At 40.6% G+C, this 22,110-nt stretch overlaps 1 protein-coding gene across 6 annotated transcripts in view; it reads right to left on the reverse strand.

Annotated features, from left to right (window-relative positions):
* The window catches only part of EPHA5 (EPH receptor A5), a 193,448-nt gene that overhangs the window by 164,624 nt on the left and 6,714 nt on the right, over positions 1-22,110 (reverse strand). For all 6 annotated transcript variants that reach the window (XM_066186187.1, XM_066186186.1, XM_066186185.1 and 3 more), the window contains exon 2: positions 13,658-13,722. In XM_066186187.1, the coding sequence (XP_066042284.1) occupies positions 13,658-13,722 (65 nt within the window). The remainder of the gene's footprint in view (positions 1-13,657; positions 13,723-22,110) is intronic.

The following is a 22,110-nucleotide window of genomic DNA, read 5'->3' on the forward strand; positions in this document are numbered from 1 at the left end:
TCTGTTTGCCTGAGAAGGGTTGTTGGAAGGAGGAGAGAGATGAGTAGTATGTACCTGTAAAGTTAGCAAGAGGAGGCATGGAAAGACCCATTGACTGAGAATTGAAGTTTGACCAATTTGAGCTAGAAAGATTCATTTGTCTTACAATAAGGACTGATAGATGTTGGCACAAGCTACAAAGGGATATGGACTTTGCTCAAGAGGATGACTCAATCAAAGAAATCTCTCTCCAGAAGATGCACTGTGTGCCAAATCAAGGTTACAGACCTTGAAAGGACCCCTGAACAAGTTTCTACACCACATGTGCCACAAGAGAATCAACTACATAATGTTTACAGACCCAGTAAATCCTATGAAGGTACACCACCATTACCTTCAGCTCACGTAGTCACGGATCTGCTCTTCTTTTTAAATAATAAGGACTAGCAAATACTATAATCTTGTGCTTTTTCCCAACCAATTGTTTTACCCCACCAGCACTGAAACTGTAACTCACTAACAAACAGAAACAGCATGCCTAGAATGTCAATGATTTGCAATCAACATATTTGAACAGCAGGGTGTTGCCCAACTTTTTGCCTTAATATCATTTTGATTCCTTATGTATTTACTGTAATACAGGAAAAAAACAGTTCTCAGTTTTAAAACTCTGCAAAGAAGGAAGGAAATTTGCCAAGTAATATCTTTGGTCACAGCACTGTGAGTGAAAAAAATTGTTTGAACTCTATTTTGTCTCTTTGCTGCTTTATTTTTGAACAAACAAAACAAAGGTTGAAAAAAAGAAAGGGGGCGATCAGTTTTTTAAAGACAGTTATCAAGACTTTGCTTACTTAGGTCATTCCCAGTTCAAGAAAACACAGGACACCTATGGAATTAGCCCCCATTTTGGATTTTAGTTGTTTTACCCTTGATCAGTGGGGACACTATGGAGTCTTCCAGCAGGGTCAGAAGCACCAGGGAACTCATTTGGGAAAAGCTCCCCTCATACAAAAAAGCTCAGCATAGATTCTGGCTTCTGACAAAGACACTCTGCAACACCTGGAGAGATGCACAAGGACTTCTGCATACCCAGCTACAGCAAGGTCAGCCTCTGCAAACTGCAATGCTGAGAAACACCCCAAGTTAGCATTGGAGGAGATGGCCCTGCAAGCAAAAAATCTCTCAACAGTGCTGTGCTCAAAGGGGCAGAGAACAGAGAAGTCCAAGAAGTTTACCTGGGCTACTGGCATCAAACGAAAGAGCTTTGCAAACACCAAGCAAGGGCTGATTTAGATTCCCTGCTTTCTCTTCAACACCTTCACAGCAAAAGCCTTTTACAAATATTACACAGGCAGCATCACAACCAATTCCCCGGGGGGCTAAAGACATTTGCCAGGTCAATACACTTATAGAGCTCTGAGAAACAGGCTCTGCCAGACTTACTTACTGTGCCTCCAAAGGACACAGTAGCTCCTGCCTATCTGTACTGGCTGTCCACATGGAGACCGCCCCTCCCTCTGTCTTAAATATACCAGACTCTGAAGGAGCAGTGTTTTGAAATTGAATACACAGGCTCAGGAAGCTGAGCTTACAGCCTGAGTAATCGGCATGGATATTCAATTATCATTAAAATTAATAAGTAGGCCAACAACCAAATCCCTGGATGGGTTTTGATTTTCTCAGTCTGGGTATTTATCAGAGTTACTCTGACACACTGAGTCACTGAGCTCTGGCTGACAGGCACAAGTCCCTCCTCGACCCACTGGAGTTTCCTTCACACTGGGAGCATCAGGCATCCAATGGCAGGAAGACACAAGTACCACACAAGAAATAAGATGGGTATCTGAAACTGTACAAGAAGTTTTGATTTGGTCTGAAATCCATTCCCAAGTGAACTATTAATTTTGTTCCTGTTCAGCAGCTGTCCTCTGCCTCACTATAATTCTGCGGACTGACAGCAGCCACTGCTTTTGCAGGAAAGCACCAGCCTCCTTCCAGTCACCTACCCAACAATGTACCAGTGATCATAACTCATATATTTCCTGATCATGTGACAAGACAGCTCTAGTGATAGACATAACTAGCAATTCTTTTCTAAAACTTCATTGTTTTAAAGTTGATTTTCCCATCACTAGAGTGAAAATCAAGTCTTTGCCCAATGACCATATTAATTAATATCAATAACTTTAAGAAAGCAAAATTAACTCCAGAATTGACAGCGATATTAAAAGTATGTGTGTTGCCACTTAACTACACAGAAAAATTCCGTTATTTAATCTGCCATCAAAATAAAAAGCAAACAGTAAATCAGACAGAGACTGTGTAATGAAGTAACTTTACCATACAGGATTATACTTGTGGTTATATCTTTAATTGTGTAGTCTAGAAGGATTTGGGACAAACTGAATAATCTCACATTATTGTAATGATTTGTAATCACAACACTGGCTACGATTTATGGGCTGACTTTACATTTGCACTGCAATCAAGTGAGAAAGTCAGTACTCGCCCTACAGTTCTATAAACTTGAAATTATGTCTTGCAAGGAGCCCCAACAGCCCCCCCAAGTTTGGAGGTTTGAAACCAAGGGAAAGCTCTCAAGTATATCTTTCAGTTTCTGAAGCAAATAAAGCTAAAATAAAACAAACCTCAAAACCCCCAGAAGACCAAATCCTCCTTTTCAAAAATAGACAATTCCCACCCACACTTGGTATCTGCTGAGTACAATTAGGTCTTGGGGTTATCATCCCAGAAAGAGTGGCACCTGTGCATCAGAAAAACTCAAACAGCTCAAAAAAATCAATTAATTCTAAAGAGCACTTTCGATAAATAAATATTTTAAGAAGTCCTGTTGTCACCTCCTCCCCCACCCTGCCCTCACTCACCAGTCCTTGGTCTAGCTCACAGCCTAAGTGAGGCAGGGGAGGGGTGGACTTGCACTACAGGAACACCAAGCAGCTCTTTCTGATAACCAACCCAAAACTGAAAATGGATTAACGACAAGGATATCTCAAATCATAGCAAGAAATACCCAGTTCCATCTTCTCCTGATAACTGCATCTTCTGTACCACATTCAATATTGTCAATATCATGGGAAGAATCATTGGGATTATTGGAAGACCTCTGAAGATATGGATCAGGTTACTGGTCCCAAAATATTTTTGCTGAAGTCAAAGGCAAATTTCTGCAGCATGAAAGTTCAGTCTTCCCCCTCCCCAGCTTCCTCTTCAGAGCCTGAAGTTCTGCTCTTTGCAAGAAAGCATCCCAAAGAGAGCAATTACCCACAGAAAACACACCTCTTTAAATGATTCTGGTTTATGTTATTGCAGCAACAGTAATAGCTCTACGGGACACTATATACTTCAATATATAGTTAGTCCATATACATGGAAAACACTAAGATCCAGGCTTTAGTAATGGGGAATTTCTCTAGCAATTTAAATACATCTACTTTTTTTGACTTTGTTTTGAATTTGATTTTTTTTGACTCCTCATTTTGTAAAGTCAAGAATTAAATATAATCAAAGGAGTTGCCTGGCACTTGCTAGAATAATGATCACAAGGAGAAACAAGTAAAAATACATAAGCTAAATGCTTATCTAAGTATTTTGGCAAGAACCAAGTATCTAATAATACTTTCCTTCTTGGAAAGCAGCAAAATGAAGCAAATAAAGAACTGTGTGGAGGTTTCAGCCAGATCTGACAGATCCAGGCTTCAGAACGCTACCAGCAATCTCTACTCCTTGCCATCATCACCCTTCTCTGAGCCCTCCCAGGGATGCCCAGCTCAGCAGGCAATTTCTTCTCCTCTTCCATCACACAGTGCTGATCCACAGTCCCCACTCTTCTCACGGGAGCTTGCACCCTTACCAACCCCAGGGCCCAATTCTTCCTTCTCCCTGCAGCTAACTGGCAACCCATCCATGGATTATTCCTTACTAAGACTACTAAGATCATACAGGGGTAGGCGAGGATCAAACTAACATGCAAGTTTCATTCACTCCTAACTACAAATCACTACTACATCACAGCAGTGTCTTCAGTAAATCATCTTGAAATAGAATTAAGAATCAATGATGTCCCATTACACATGGAAGAAATAATTGCTCTCTACCCTTAATACTCACAGCTCTCCTCAGGATGGCAGAGTCTTTATTTTTTTTGAGATTATTTTGGTAGAGTATTTTCCCCCCGAATTCCTCTGTCCTGACAGAGGAAGCAGCAGCCAAACCATGTTCTGCAATTCTTTTCTACTCACTGTTCATCTCATGGGATGCAGACAATCAATCACAGCGGCCTGACAGCATACAATATCACAGTGGTATCGCAGAGATGACTGATAGCACGGTGTCACCCACATTCTCCTCAACAGTGCTTCATCACTCATGTTGAAGAGCCTAAAGGCTGGTGAGAGGAGCTACCACTTTTCTTTGGAGCAGAGTTAACACAAAAGCCTCCAAAGCATGATTTGCATCCATGTGTACTGTTCATACTTAATCTCCAATCTGTTTTGCTACAGTATTTTCAGTATTAAACCAACAGACCTCATGGTTACTGTTTTAGTCGCACACACTAAATCATATAGTTCAATATGCTTTTGTCCTCAAAATGAAGATGTCTAAAGATAAATTAAGACTATCAACCCAAAATATATTGGGACAAGAAGAGCTTCAAAATAAAACACCGGCATTTTCTTTCAATAGCCAAGAACTCAGTCCCACCTTTCACTTTCATATATGGATGTAGCCTTCAGCAACTGAAAAACACCCTGTTTTTCTCATCAGGACAAGCAAACAAAATCCTCAATGACTCCCATTAATAACTTGAAAAGTGTATGAAAGCTTGTTCTAACAATCCTAGATTGAATCCTAGTTCAACTGCTGAACCATTTCTTAATAGTAGGATAACCACATATCAGGACTTTGTAGTAAAACAGCAGTCAATCAGAAAGCTCTCCTTACAGGTGTCAAGGTAGGGGAAGGGTCTTCAAATAAGCCCTCTGCTTTTTATTGTCTTCATTCACTGTGTATATACAAGGCAACAGCTTGCCATGAAAACAAAAGAGCAGCATCCATCTTAACAGTGTTTTCAGGAATTTTGCATTTTAAATGTTCTCTTTCTGGACACACTTATTGTTTACCTTTTTGAAGTTAGCATTCATTTTTTTCAGTTTTTTTTGGGCTGGCTTTCCTGAATGACTAACATTAAAAAAAAAAACATCAAACAGGACTGCATTCTTAAATTTTGTTAGCAAAAAAAGGCCATTAACCTGAGGAAAAATATATTCTGTCAATTGGGGCCAGTGCATTTGAAGTCTTATAAAAGGATTATGCAGTTAAGTAATAAGTAACCCACTGATACGTGTATGTGGCACATGAACCAGTAAGAAATATACTTCAAAAATTCATAAACGTAAGCTATAAAATCCTAATGCATGTTTTAAAAAACCTGGGCTGTTGCATATGCATTCTGTAATGGTAATATTTTATTCTGTATAGTTTCAGATTTTCCGTGACAGCACTACATGAATACATTTTAATTGTATGGTTACTAACTGTTGGATACCAACATTTCTGAAATTAGCACAAAAGTAACAAAGACGACAATGGTTTTAGAAGATAAAGCTCTTCAAAGCTCTTTTTTCCCCCCAATGTAATTCCCAGACACTAGAGAAAAAAAAAAAAAGACATTTTAGCATGAAAGGAGATTATTGTTTGCCCAATGAGCCTGCGTGAAGGAACCTAATGCTGACAACAGTATTTACAAAATTATATACTGAAGGATCAACCTTTATTTTTTTCTGTGTAGAATATATTATTCCAGCAATATAGTTCTAGCCAAGATAAAGATTTGCTTTATTCTTAATCTTACTAGTATTAATTTATTTTACAGTACCTTAGAGTACTCTAGGCATTTTAGATCTCCTTTAATAAGACCTACTACCAGCACCAGATGCTGCTCCCAAATAAATGCTGATTTATGTCAACAGCACACAAACCAAAGGGCAGCCAGCTGAGAGGACAGGACAACAAGAGCAGTCTCAAATGGAGTGAAAGAATTAAACTTCAGATACAAAAGGAGATTTGAGAAAGGACATGAAAAAATGGTAAGGCTATTCAATGAGAACTCCCATCTAGCATGGGGGCCTCTGCTTTAAAAGCAGATATATACTGCAGCTAATATGCTGCAGGTATCAAGAGTGGATCTTAAATGCAGGTTGCTGAATGAGTAACAGTAACCTGATTTTAGTCAGGCCAAGATTAAAAAACAAGACAAGACAAACAAAAAATAACCAAAAAAAGAAGAAAAAACCACACCAAATTTCAGAGGGAAATAGAAACAGATCGCATCCTAGACAGTCAAGAAAAGCTTTCAGACGGAAGGGCTTCAGACTTAGGGCTGCAGCAGGTCAGAACAGACCACCTGGTTTATTCCTCCAGAAGAGATGAAGTCTGCTTGACCAGAGTAGCAGAGATAGTCTGACCTGCTGTAAGAGAGTGACAGAAAGCCCACATCTGCCCCAAAGACTAACCATTAGAAGCCACATTCCATCAAATTTAACCTGAACCAGTTTAGATGAAACAAATTCTGTTTCTCTTGTTCTACACATTGCAAACCTGGATGAAAGCATTTTCCCTTTCTTTCTGGTGGCTGTGGGCCAGTTCAAGACTATGAGCTACACCCAGCTCCATCAGCCTTCTCACACAAGATGCATCCCCCCAGTGCAAAGCTGATCTCTTTAGATTCAGATTGGTACAATAAAGCTTTGTGAAACAAACAGCTCCATGAGCACCACCAACTCACCAGGGAAATCCATCAATTTGGACAGCAGTTCATTGGCCAAATTCACCTCTCATGGCAGTGCCCTACTCCCATTGAACTCCAGCATCTTCAGTCTCACTCTGGGGATTTCAGAGTTGGAAACATGAAGACAGCTCTGCTTTAAAACACAGTTCAGGTTAATTCCACAAGGGTCACATACAATTGCATTATTAACCTCTGGTATCTTTTCCAACCCAAAGCTCAAGCTCTTTCGTTGAAGTTATGCTATACAAAATAAACATGCATGACTCTGGCACACTAAGCAGGCAGCATAACCAAATGAAAACACATCATCATGGCCCCATGGGATGAGTAAAAAATGACCATGGACATGAAGAACCAAAAACAGTCACAGAGGACAGAAGTTTACATATATATATAGATACTGCATATTACCTAAATAAATCCTAGTGGGGAAAAAACACCCCATATGTTTCAACTCTTGAGCTCAACATCATCCCACACATGGTTCATGTAAAATTCCTTTATTCTGTATATAACAGAAAACATTAAGTACTACTGCTTGGGTTTGGTTTACACAGTTTACTTCAAACCCTTAGACATGGAGTATTGTTTCTTACTAAACCATGCATGTACAATAATGTGTACAGTACATATAAACAAAGCAGCCAAATTGTAGGCTTTTAGGGTGCCATTAACATTTTTTCATCTACTCGGTATTACTTATTTCCATCATGCTTCCTGCTAAGTATAAATTGCATTCTTGCTTGTTAGCATATGTGTTGGTTTTGGCTGGGAGAGAGTTAATTTTCTTCCTGGTAGCTGGTGTGGGCTGCTCTGGATTTGTGCTGGAAGCAGTGTTGATAATTCAGGGATGTTTTCCTTACTGAGGTTACAGAGTCAAGCCACAAGTTTCGTGGCTCTCACCCCACCCCACCAGCAAGAAGGCTGAGTGTGCACAAGGAGTTAGGAGGGGGCACAGCTGGGACAGAAGAGGAAAGGAGGGACATTTGGAGTAATGATGTTTGAGTTCCCAAGTAACAGTTACAGGTGATGGAGCCCTGCTTTCCTGGAGATGACTGAACACCTGGCGGCCCCTGGGAAGGGGGGAAGGAATTCCTTGCTTTGTTTTGTGCCTGTGACTTCTGCTTTACTGATTAAACTGCCTTTATCTCAGCCCATGAGTTTTCCCACTTTTATCCTTCTGATTCCCTCCCCCATCCCACTGGGCAGAGGGGCATGAGCAAGCAGCTGTGTGGGGCTTAGTTGGTGGCTGGGGTTAAACCACAGAGCAGATCCCTCTGAATTCCTTTTCCACACTGGTCACAGACAAGCAGCAGCATTTGCAGGAAAAAAAACCACAGGCTGCCAAAAGTACTGCCCTGAAAATGCCAATTATAATCATAACTACATGACACAGCTCAATGGTGCCAAGAATCCTCCTTTTCCTTTCACTACCCCCTATCCCTCCCCCTTTATTTTATTTCTGTCCCTGAGGGCAAGCACTGCCTCCAGTCCAGGATTCCCATGTTAAATCTCTATCTGAACTAGGATTGATAGAGAGCAACAAGAACCTATTCCCAAATCAGGCTGAGTAATCTAAAACTGCTGTTATTTTTAACTTCAAAGAGGCACCCTAGGGTACCTGTCCTCAAAAAAAAAAAAAAAAAACCAAACCAAAAAAAAAAAAAAAAAAAAACAAAACCAAAAAAAAACCACACAAAAAAACCCCAACAACAACAAAAAAAACCCCCAACAACAACAACAACAAAAAACACACAAAAAACAACAAAAAACCAACCAGAAATGCTGCTTGGAAAAAGAAACAACCCCTAACCAAACCAAACTAAAAAAAAACCCAAACCAACCAAACAAAAATCAAGACCACCAATATCCCACATAAACTAGAAGCAACTTGTAGAATTAGTCTAGCTGAATTTACCCTCCAGCTTTCAGTATTTGGCCTTACTAACCACCCAAAGGAGGGGGAATTGCTTTCCTTCTTGCTGCTCACACACAAGAAGTCATCTAGCTCCCTCACAATTCTTTATTCATTGCAGAAAATGAACATCTCCACAGGACCAGGTTCTTTAATACATGTTTATTTTCCAGTTGGAGCCTAAAGAAAAAAAAGCCATCACATGGAGCTGCTCAATGAGCCACAGCACAGAACCAATACCCCAAGGAACACAGAGACTTTCCTGTTCTGTGCTACAGAAGTTCAGGGAAATCAGTGCGTTGTGGAGGACATGGAAGAGAACCCTTTGTGCAAAAGCAAAGCAGGTGTATGGCACTCTAATTTGGACAGAAAAAGAGTGCTTCTAATCTGTAAAGAAAAGTGTAAAAGTAACAGTGAAAAGAGGAAGGGTCTGAAACAAGTATATCAGCCCTATAATGGCCACTGGAACACAAGTCAGACATAATTGCTGAATAAACAAACCAGCTAAAGAAAGATTTTATTTTAATCAGCAACTTTGTTTTCACTTGGAAAGGCCAAGTAAAACTGCACAGCATGGGTTTGCAGGATGCTCTGTGGCTCTGCCCCTGCTATGGCTTTGCACAAGCTGAAATGCATGACACAGCCTCCTGCCAAATCAAGGGAAGAAGAGGATGCAAGACAGCCTACAAACACTGCCAGACCTCACCTGACTACTTCTGTCACAGCACTTACTCTTGTTCCCACCTCTGCGAGCTTTCATATGATAAAAATGTATGTTTAGCACAGAGAAGTACAGGCAGTTTCTGCAGGTCGGAGCTGTCCAGTGTCACAGACACGTACAATGCACACACAAACCTCTCATGTGCCCACTTTGGGCAATCCTAAGCAGTGCCCCAGGAATCAGCTCAGAGGTAAAAGATTTTGCAGACCTGCTGTACAAGCCTTTAATAGAAAACCTGACTGGTTTTGTTCATGTGCTTGGAGGGCTCCCTCCTACACAAGAGGGACCAGACTTTCCTGATATAGCCTCTGGTAATTACAGTAACCTCCTTCAAGCTAAAACAAACTTACAACAGCTGCAAAAAAAGTCAAAATTGTCCCTTTGGCATGTAATAACAGGATCAATTCCTAACTTGAGTACAAAAAGGACGGCATTTTCCATGCTGACCATGCTCTTTTGCCAAGGAGAAAATCCCTTTTCTGAGCTCTATGGCCATGAGGACCTCACAGGAATTTTCTCGTGCTTTAACAGATAAAATGCAGGTTTAAGAGCTGACTGCACAACTGCTGCAAGCTGCTGAATCCACACAGGGCAGCCAGGAAGCCACACTACTGCAATTTACTTATCCTTCAGGGAAAAGCAGCAGAAATAAGAAAGCCCTTTCTCCTGCTCAACAGCTGGTTCTTCATACCAGGAGGCATTGTTTCAAAACCCAACCTGGCCATAGCATATTTCAGTCATTCCATTCCTATGCATCCCGCAGTACTCCATATGAAGGAAGAGGGGGATTTTTCTTATCTTCTATGTGAATGGGGAATATGAAGGCCAACCAGGCTGCAAGGATAATGGCCACCACCCAAACGAGTGCTTCAGCACCAGACAAAGCACTTCAGAGGACAGCCTTGACTGAAGTGCTCATCTCCCTTCCCATAAAACCCACGACTCACAAGATGAGCCAGCACACACTGTTCAGCAGTGGATCAAGGTCTGATCTTGTCGGGATGTGCTTCTTCATTTGAGATGACAAGTACAAAACAGGTCTACCTTTAAGCCTCATCTGTTCCCAGGCTGGAGAGTCAGTCTCATTCCCATACAATGCTGCTTTCATTTCCCACTTTAGAACACATTTTCCCATTGTATTCAGCAAAAATGAGGTGAACAAGAGACTAAACAAGAGCAGCTGGACCTTTCTGGAGCATGGAATGTTTAAAAGATTCAATACACAAAAATTAACACGGCACACAGCTGTAACAGAAGTTTAGACTATGATATCTACAAAGGATCTGACAAAATCAAGCCCATTTGGCTTGCCTGGACCTCATATCCTGATTGTCTTGGTAGGGGCTTTTTGTGGGGTTTTGTTTGTTTGTTTTACATGTGGAAATTTGTTTTCAAATCCTACCAGCTTGAGCCTTTGTGATATGAAGATATTTTCTCCCAAGGGTTCCCATACAATGCCAAAGACTAAACATTTGCTTTCTTTAACAGCAACTGTGCCCTGGTACAGTCTCCTACTTCCAGCAGTTAGGGTTCTAAGAACAGCATTTAGGTTCCATTAAGTTTATAATAAAAAATCAAGTAGAGAAGCAGCAATACTGGAAGAGTATCAATGTATCTTCAGCTGGAACTGCAGACAGTGATGACACTCCACAGGATACTGTTCACAGCAATAATAAAACACCATGCATCAGAAAGCTTACTTCAGAACGTGGTTTGCATCTACACACTCTAATGTTGCAAAGTGTGACACATCCTGACATTTTTGCTCCTTTCCTGCATGGGGGACACGTGCAGACAGATACAGGAACCTTAAAAATTTTTCCTGGGAGAACATCCTGAGATAACAAATTCGTATGAGAATGCCTCAAAAACCATGACAATGCCTGTCTCTGTCAATTAAAGCTCCTTCATCTTCCAAATTCAAATCCTGAAGTGAGAGTGACTTAAAATACTTGTATTAGATAGATCTTGTAAAAAAAATTAAGCTAAGAGTGTGTAACTGCAGCGTAGCTGATTGCAGAGCAGATATGGCAGTTAGAGAAGTAACTCTGGGAAGACCCTTTTTAGTGCTTTTAAAATACTGCAAATATATTAATATAATAATAAAAAAAAAGACAGTTGGACTAATCTTCTGGATTTTTATGATGTCCCATGAAAACAAAGAAGATTAAGACAAGGTTTCTGCAAATTTGAAAACCAACTGCCTAATTCACTTTTAAATACAAAGCAGTAGTTAATTAAGAAAAAAAACACAACTCCCAATTGAGTCAGTAACCTTTAATTTGGCATTCCTGAATGTACTTCTATGTGCTCTTTGGAAACTGAGCTTGTAAATATAGAAAGGTTTCCCCAAATAATGAAAAGATACTACTGCGGCTTATGTGTAGGATAGTTACCTTTTGATTTATTCATCTATACATACAGACCCAGAAGTGTTCTAAACTTCTCAGTCCTGTTTTTCTACTGCTATTCTTTTAAAAGCATTGGGATATACCAGAACTGTGCTTTGTACCACAGGAAAAATACCAGAAGATGTTCAAAAAGTTTTTTTAAAAAACCATCCTTTAAGAATTGGATATTGGGATCTTTATGGTGCACTGTGGCAGCAAAATATTCTTCTGCCAGCATATCTGGCACTGGTTATTCTGATGCCCACACAAGCAAGCAGAGTAAGTTTTATTCTCAGCTTTAAATCAATAGATTTTTTTAAAAAAAGGTTATATACTAAGCATAACAGGATTAGATCTTGGAATGAATTGAAAATAAAATCAGATCCCTTTGTAGCTTTCACATCCCTGCTGTAACCAGTGCCTGTAAACATGTAGCTTGTCTGAGGCTGCCATTTCTACATTTCTACAACCTTTTGTCCACACAATATATGGAAAGCCAGACTTTAATTTACTGTCTAATATTTTTTTCCTTTTTTTTTTTTCAAGGTTGGCTGAATTTTATATAAACACCATCTATATAACAATCCAACTGAAATCCAAGAAAATTATGCAGTCTGTTTCATCTGGTGACTAAAACTCTGGAATAACATTCCTGAGACTTACCCTGTTGGAGGGCTCAGCCATGAAGCATTTCAAACTTAGGATGCTTTCTCACCTCACACAGTGCTCATGGCTTTCAGGAACTGACAGGAATACCCAGCATGGTGCAGAAATCAACCTTTCAAGACTGCACCAAATCTCTGTGACAGTACAGCATTGCAGATGCCCCAAACCAAAGACCAAAAGTCACAGCCAAGACTGCTTGCATGATGCAGTCAGGTCAAGCAGACACACTGGAAGGTAATAATGCATCTAAACTCCACCATTTATTTCAAGTATAAAATTAGGAGGCCAGGTTTTTTCAGCTACATAATCACAAGAATGGGTCAAGTTGGAAGGGAACACAGAGGGCTCATCCAGACAAACCTCCCTGCTCAAGCAGGGCCATCCCAGAGCACATGGTACAGGACTGTGCTCAGAGGCTTCTTGAATATCTCCAGTGAGAGAGACTGTTACCCACAAAATAACCCAAGATTACCCTCACAATAACAAAGATCTTCCTCATGATCAGGTGAAGCTTCCTGTGCATACAGTTCTGCCCATTGCCTCTCATCCTATTGCTCGGCTTCACTGAGCACAGCCTGGCTCCATCCTCTTGGCATTCTCACTTCACTCACATTGTTGTTTCAGTTGTCTCTTTTTGAGGCTGAACAGTTCTTAATACAGGCAATGGTAAGGGACAGAGGCTCTTCAAGGTGCTTAGAACTCAGCCCTTGTTTCAGTGTTATCAGGTCCCAGAAGTTTACCATGAATCTGAGATGTATTTGTGAACAGCTTTGTGCTTTTTAAGCTAACAGTTATCTTCCAGATCTTGCTTTTCAGAAGCTAACTTCCGAAAAATTGTGTTCCACATTTACCACAAAGAATCAAGAAAAAACCCCAAGAATTTATAATTTAAGAGAAGTTTAAATAACCTCATGGATTTTCTTGGTGAGGAGAGAGGAGTGAGGAGGCTGACTCATGATTATTTTTCTAATACTTGTGGCCGGCTCTGCTGCATAAATAAATCAATCCCCTAGCCATGCAGCTCCATTTCTTCAGTCACAGCTTGTTGTTTTATTTATTTTTTCCCTCCATTGCTGACAGATCACTCTAGAGTGTTTTTAAACCCAGTAGTCTACTTTCTGAATGGAAACGATTAGTACAATCTGTGAGGGAGAAAGCAAACAACAGCAGAGACTTACCCCATTTTTTGGGTAGGCTATCCATCCCAGATCCCCCATTACTGTACGCGAGTCCAGTAAATTCACTGAAAATAAAGGGAAAAAACTGTTAAAGAGGATGGACAGATTACAAACTTCAGCAGATATTTCAAGGTATGGATGGCTCTGGTAAACAGATTGTTTAGAATTAACCAAGAAAGTTGGATTTCTGTAAAGCAGAATAACAATTCAATAACTCCTCTAACAATGAGGTCATGCAATGAAAACAATTCTACGTATGCATTGCTTATTCCTTTGAGATCTGCCACAGCAACCAAGTTGCAAATGCACTGAACTTCTGTAAAATATAGATCCTTCACATTCTTAGGACCTTGATCTTCTGGGGGAATAAGTACATCATGCACACTGTGTGTTACATGTATATACATACAGTATACAGGTATAAATATACACTCACAAACATCTATGCATGTTCATAGACACATTTCTTCTAAGGTGGCATGTATTTTTTGGCAAAATCAGGCCCTCGGGACAAAAATGAAACAAGAATTTAATTTTTGAAGTATTATATGTGCAAGTATTAATCTCATCAGGAATCTATTCTTTTCATCCTCTTTCACATTTTTCTCCAAGTCTTTGACATCTTCATTATAAGCTACGCAAGGAATCTTTTTTCTTCTACACACAAAAATTCACGAGTAGTTTTATGTCGCACAAGCAACCAAAAATTTACATTAAACAGCCAAAAAAAACTATTCCCAAGTGTGTAACATTTTTTTTTTCCTTTCTTATTACCTGAAATAATAGATAAAAAGAGAGAAGTAACTAAATCTACACAAACTTAACTCAGCTAAGAAAAACCGTAGCAGCTTCTGGTGCTGAACTTTCACCTCCGGCCCACAGGGCTCTGAATCTCCAAGGCAGAATATTGTCTCTGAATCATCAAATGTCATCCAAAATCTCAATTTAGGAGCAACTTTCATCTACTTTAATAGCACACTTCATCAGATTACAACACTCACTTCTCTCAGTATACTTGTCTGCATAAGACCTCACTTTTTGTACTCATGTCCTTCCTGAAAAGAAAGTGACTTCACTGGGTCTTCAATTTCCGACCTCCACCCTGTGTGCTCTTTAAAAATCTCACTGGAAGTTTTGGTTAACTGGACTTCCAAGACTATCTAGCACATGATTATCTAGACCAAGAACAAGCTTGAAATGGGTGCTGACGTTTGGTGCTCTTTCCTTTAGAATTGCAATGATGTAGCTACTTAGAGATTGCTACAGAAGAAAAACAAACAGGCTGTATGCACCTTGAATTTGAAGAAGGCATGTATCACAACTAACCCTCAGGATTACACCATTTACAGAGGCATATTAAGAAAATGCAGAAGTACACTATACTGCAAAGTTCCTTTAAAATATTAAGAAATATTTTAAAACAAATGAAGACTAAGCAACTGATTTAGTTTGAAAAAAAACCCAACAAAGTTCTCTAAATCAATTTGGTCTTTATCATTGTACTGCACCAAAGGCTGACTGCTGTAGTCCCTTTTACACAAAACCAGGCCAAAACACAAAAAATATAACACAGAGTTTTCAGATCTGGCAAACATTTATCTTAAAAGTGATTTGTCTATCCAGATATTTTAACAATTAATGCAAGTACTAATGCAGGACACTATCACAAGGCATACATTTTCTGCCTGGTCAAGTGTGATGTTGAGCAAAACACATTTGGTGGCTCAGGGTTTTCATTTCTAGATTGCTTTCTCCTGCCAAAAGAGGAAAAGTTGGAAGCGGTCAATGCCACCAAACTACAGGACATGTGGTGGAAGCAATATTCAGAGACTACATTGGACTATATTCACAGTAAGTAAACATACAATCAGGTGGCTTTCCACCCCAGAGTCCATGCAAAATAAAAGTATTGCTACCACCTACCACAAGATATGTCACCCATATCTGTGTTGTGCCCAGTCTTTCCCCCTTATGGTAAAATGCTCATTAATTTCTCCAGCTGAAGCCAAGCACTGCCATCCAAGCGCATCCAACACATAAATAACACATCCCGTATTATAACTGTATACTATTTTAAAAAGCAAGAGACGGCAGTGAAGTTGGTAAAAGGGCAGGTTTATTCAAATTCCTTCTATTACAATCACTGTAATTAAAGTGTGCAGAACAGTATATTCCTGTCGTTAAGTTGCAATGGATGCAAAACAAGTATTGATCTACATTGTACAACTTAATTAAAAGTTGTCCTGGAGATGCTACTAATGAATGTAATTAGATGCTGTGTTTGATGTCACAAGTTTCTTCATGACATGCTAATTAAGGAAAAAGCAGAAAAAGTGCTTTATTCGAACATCAGATCATAAAAAGAACATGATACAACTAAATATTGTATTATCTTTCTATCAATGACAATTTTTAAATTGCTGTTATTAACTTCAAATTCAAAATAATTTTCTGCATATGAAAAGATAATACAGCCCATTCAACTCTAAGTCAAGTAAATGGGAATTTTCTGACTACTGAGTCAGCTAGCAGAGATGAATACTAAATCCCCAGCTAGAAAAGACTCAATCCTCTCGGATCCTCTCACATTCTGCATAGAGCAAAATAAATAGGATGGAATACACCTTTTGACAGGCACCATGCAGTAACTCAAAACTCACATGCCAGGAAGGCAAAAGTGACAAGTGACTGAAACCTGTCCCTGGGTCTGGGCTGCTGTGGAGACCAGAGGGGCTCCCAGCACAGCTCGGACAGCTCTGAGGGGCTGTACGGCACAGCAGGCACAGACTGCCCCATAAGCATCTGCTCAGGGCTGCTTTCACACAGTAGCATCTGAATCACTGCACTGCATCGATCTGCTCTGATGAATAAATGTAGCCAGTAACCTAAACCACCTCCAAGGACAGAGATGTTTTGCTTTGAGAAGCCCCAAAATTCTAGTAATACAAACACAAATTATCTCTTGCTCTGTTGAGGTACAAGATGTCTGCATCTTCCCCACCAGCACCCTCCCCAGTTACTTCCAGTATGTCTGTCCTTAACTTGTATCATTTCCAGGTCACTACCTCACCCCAGTGCAGCCTCAAAAGAGGGCCCCAGCATCCCTCACTCCAAGGGGGGGGGGGGGGGGGTCTCCTCCAACAGCCCAGGTGCAGGAGTTCCCCACGGTGCTACACATACTTTGGGGATGCTGTCTCAGGCAGCCCTCCTGTCCTGCACTGCCAGAGAGGTCACTGGAACCCACACCAGTCCCACTACACCAGACCAGACATGCTCAGCACCATCTCTTTTCCCACCATTTTCCAGCCTGGCAGGAACATTATTTTTGCTGAAATGGTTTGTATTTAAAAAAAAATGCCAATTGGCCAGGCTGGAGAAGAATCAGTGAGCAAGCAGCAGGTAAAATAGACACATGGAATAGAGGAAAACAGGAACAGAATCAGTTCTTCCCTATTCAACCTGTGATGACTGCCAGCATGTATTTGGCCGTGGCTGTTCAATAACCAAGCAATCCAAACACTCAGGACACCAAAGGAGGTAATGCAGGAACAAATCCAGCTATGTGTGCAAGGCTTCCATACTTGAACAGGTGTAGTGACAGCTCGTGTGCAGCTGGTGGCCTCTGGACTCACCCCAGTGCTGCCCACCCCATGGGCATAACCCAGAGCTGTACTCAGGACCACTTGGAATATGCAGAGCTAACCCCACTGAAAAAAAAAAAAATCTCTTCAGAAATTACTAGCAACTCTGCTTGGCCCATAATCTTAAAAGGCTCCAAAATAACTGAACTCATTTATTCCCACTTCCTTTCTCCTCAGCACCAGCTAGCTTTATCTGAACAAAAAAGCAAGAAACCTCAGACCCCATAAGCACAAACCTGTATCTTTGCCAGCAAACTTGGAAGATAATATATAGTATTTTTTGCTCATCTCCACCATCAGTGCATCCATCCCACAAGCCCTAATTATTTCTAATGCTCAGTCAAGGGGAACACAAAACCACACAGATCTATATCATCATTAACTTCCATGCCTTCAGGGTAGGATAAATGATGATTAAGTCTAAAGTCATACCACAGCCCCTTTTTTTTTTTTTTTTTGTACAGAATAATAGCCTGGGGAGTTTGCATACACTCCTGTTCTCAGACAGGCTAGTTACTACAGGTGAGCAATCAAGTTAGAGTAAAAAAACAGACGTGATCTAAACCTTTGCCCTGAACTCTAGCTGGTGAATTAATGGTGGTTTTTCACTTGGGAATCTCTGTCAGGGAGCCTGGATATACTTTTTTACTCAAATGTCCTTGTCGTGGTCATACAACTGGCATTTAGCAGCTTAACCATGGCTACACAGCGACCGTGGCTGGGAGGAAGCACACAAAATACCAGGGCTGATGGCATTCAACACTGGCCTAAACCAACACTCCACAGCACAGCAGAGCTCCTCACCTCGCACAGCTACCTGAAACAAGTGGCAGCAGTAGCCTGCCCAGGAGAAAGCAGGATAGGACTGTCATGATGGTACAATGCCTGAAGTAGAAGCCACCAATTCATGGATTGTTTTGATTACACCATTGAAATGAGATGGTTCCTCTGGCTCTGGCCTGGAGCGGGATCATCTGGAGCATCTTTTTTCTTCACTCCAAAATCATGCGAAAAAAAGAAAACAAGCTAAAAATCAAAAATGCCCCACCAACAGTCTAGAACACTGAGTACTTCTGATCCTACCAGCTACATTTCCTCCTGTCATTTCAATATCTAAAGATCTTCCAGGAAATCCTTCATTACTTACACCAGGGCACAGCCTCTGCAGACATACAGAAACTGAACTCTGAAGAGCTGCTGTGGTCTTTGAGCTGATTTCCAATAAATCATACACTAGAATAATCCTGCTCTTCAGCAGCACAATTTGCAAGCTAAGGTTTATCACAAGGCATCCTCTACCAAAGCATACCCTAACTAAGAGCTCCAGAATAGGCAAAATGTTGGGATAGCAAAAGCTGATGGAATTTACATCATGATAAAGCCGTATGTAAAACCATAAGAATCTCTTTTTTTTTTTTTTTTTTTTTTTAGTTTCACTAAAATACACCTAAAACAGGAGGGAAAGAAAATCCTCTTTGACCCTAAAAAGCACCTTCCATCACAAAACAAACAGGAGTAAAGAAACCTTCCTTAAAGCCTGCATAAGTATTTCAAAACATCACACGATTTCTAAAGTAGCACATTTCTAAACAGCAAGACTTAAATAAAAATGTTTTGTTTTTAACAAATGAAGGAAAATTCTTCTTTAATAAACTTGTTACAAATTGAACAGGAATCAGAATGTTATTTTTGGTAGCCTGAAGCTGAAGCCTCTTATGAAAGGAGATGTAGTCATGCTCCTGTAGCTCCAACCTTTCTGTGGGTGGTCAAGATAGCCCCAGCCCTGACCCAACACTCACCTCGTGGGAACAGCTACATTTAAAGAACTTACGAGAAACCTCTCACAGGAACACTCACTGACAATTAAGCATGACGAGAAACACTCTGCTGGATGGCAGGTAAAGGTGCAGGACAAGCTGTGACAGCAGTGCTTTGCACTTCCTCAGGAGGTCTCCTGAACAGCATCACAGACTTCCACCAAGCTTTGCTCCCCTCTACCCAAAGGAGGGGGCATAGCTGCCAATACATCAACATTAACAGAGCTGGTTTCTCGTTACAATGCATACATCCCCATCCTTCCTGCAGTACTTCCAGGGGTCACAGCACTACCAAGACATACGGACGGCAGAGGAACCTTCATCACCATCATAGTGAGTCAAAAGTTTTCCTGCTTCATAAATCTTCATTGATTTTATTGCAGTTCATTGTTGCAGTTCATTCATTTTCCACCAGTTTTTCCTGCTGTGCCAAGTGTTTCTCTAGAAAGTATATACACAAGGTACCGCCAACAAGTGACAGTCAAAAATAACCCAAGAAAGTAAAAACAAATGAAAAAAATCAAACTCTCAAAAGAAATCAAGGTCATAAGGGAGTAGATGCCTTGAATTAATTAGCTACATTGAGTAGGGACAAAACACACAGAGGCAAGAATCTCTGAAATGTTTCCATCAGTGGAAACAAGCTACATCAGAGTGCAAGCTGTAGTAGAACCTATTATTTATAGTCCACTGAGGAGGAAAGTATACACTACTTAATGAACTTGCAAACTAATATTAACTGCAGATTTATATTTTATTATGTTGGCTTCATTCTGATCCAAGTTATCATGATTCCCTTTTACAGCAAGAGCCAAAATGCTTGAATCTGCATCACAGATTCATAGGTTTTTAAGGCCAGATGGACAATTGCAATCATAACATCAACTAGAGAATTTAATCTAGTAATTTCTGCATCACATCTGTAATTTGCTTGAACACGCTGTTTACAAGGGAGTGATATTGCCCTTTGACAAAGTTCTTCAGGTTGGCTGCATTTTTTCCCCACAGGCACAGAACCAGCTGCAGCACCAGAGAGACAGACCCAAAGCTCTCTTCGATAACCAGACCCACTAAAACAACCAGAAAACTGCAGATTTTTTCCTTACAAAAATTTCTAGTCAAAACAAGAGGCAGTCATTTGTTTTTCCTACCATACATCATTTACAAGAAGAAAGTGGTTGGATTAGCCTGACACCAAAGTGCTGGAAACTTAAAAACTCCTGTAATGGTTTGCTTTTCTTTAATGACAAACACTCCTATTCCCACCAAATTCACCATTTAACTGAAAAGGGTTTATTCACTGCAAAGAAAGCCAGAAAAATACTTCCATTCTCACTCATAAAATTCACTGGAAACAACACTGTACCAACACAACAGCAGACTTCTGAGCTGGCTGCAACACCACTTCTTTGGGTAACCATCTGGGCAAGTATCACTTTACCACTAAAAAAGAAAAAGAAGCTTCCACTGAATGCAACATGCAACCAGCACCTGCAACCGGCCAACCAGACTGTATGGAGAAATAAAATGCCAGTGCTATCCTGCAGATCAGGGCCTCCAACCACTGTGAAGGCATCTGCAAACTATTGAAGGAGGCAGTTTCTTGAAGACCCTGCTTAAAGCTAGCACCTTATCAAGCACACACAGAGTCAAGCCCAATGTTAGCATCCCAACAGTTCCTTAGCGCAATCAAAACTCACTGCTAGCAGGGCTGAGATGAAATCTCACCTTCTTCCCTAAATCAACAACTGAAAGCAATTTGGTCTCAACGGTCTCTGTTCCTAAAAGCTGCCCTAAAAGACATGGAGATCAAATTCTGTTATGCATATAACTAAACTGAAGAAATTTGGCACAGATACAACCAGACTTGGCAAGGCTGTCAGCTTTCTACTACCAGTGGACTTGCAAGACCTCACTGACCACCACTAATAAAGCCTTCCTGTTGACAATAATGACTACTCTGCTGCCACTGAATTCATTCAAGTAGAAAGTAAAAGAAACTGACATAATGCTTAGCAAGCATTTGGGAGAAAAAAAAAAAAGAAAGGTTGAAATGATCTATTGGCTTTGCAGGGGGGTTGACAGTTTATCCCTTCTATTTCTGGTGAGGGAAGAGGGTGGAGGTTGCTAGTGGGAACAGCACATTGTCAACACATTTTAGTAAGAAATTGCTTTTGAATATTAGTAAAGTAATGATGGATAGGCCAAAATGACTGGGTTTTTTTTTTCAGAAATTATCTTATGAAAGCAAGTATGCAGATAATATCCCCAAGTAGTTTCACTGTTTTGGGACATGCAAAACAGTTTAAGAAGTGACACAAGTCCACTCAGAAGCATCAAGAAATGCTCATTACTGATGCTGAATAATTAATTTTCTCTCAGGTGTTCCTCTATCCCCTCTGGGAATTACAAAGTTCAGACTCTTGTTCTGATCTCTTTCTAACACGAAGTGATCCAGGCTAGAGAACCCAGGAGTTAACACCTTGGCAAAACACTTCGATACTGCCCTCTGCACCAAAATGACATGAAAGCCCGCAAGCCCAGGGTTCTATCCTCTCTCCTACAGGTTTAATACCTGCTACACAGCCAACAAAACCTAGGAGCTCTCAGCTTCTGAGGGTACTGTTTGTTCTCCACACACATCACCAAGGCACTGTTTGCTGAACGGATGCTGAGGAGCTTGCCAGCGGGAAGACAAGGGGCAGGAACCCTCTTTGTCCTCAGGGATGCCAGATCAGCTCACAAGGGTATTCCTGCAGTCCAGATGTGCTGTCATGCTATATCACCTTCTCCTGGAGGCATCACTCATCCTTCCAGCCAGTGGTCACCTGAGCAGCTCTACTTAGTCAGAGTCCTCCTAATATTCCTGCTGCACAACTCAAATACCAGGGATGAGGGAGAGATAAGAAGCGTGTTTCCCTACCAACACCACCCCCAGTGAAACAGCACGCACTGAATGTTCCCATGGCAATTATTCTGGCCCAAGGCATCTTCA

This window comes from Chamaea fasciata, unplaced genomic scaffold, assembly GCF_029207755.1.
Source record: "Chamaea fasciata isolate MVZ Bird 193981 ecotype frontalis unplaced genomic scaffold, bChaFas1.0.hap1 SCAF_6, whole genome shotgun sequence".
Lineage (NCBI taxonomy): Eukaryota > Metazoa > Chordata > Aves > Passeriformes > Sylviidae > Chamaea > Chamaea fasciata.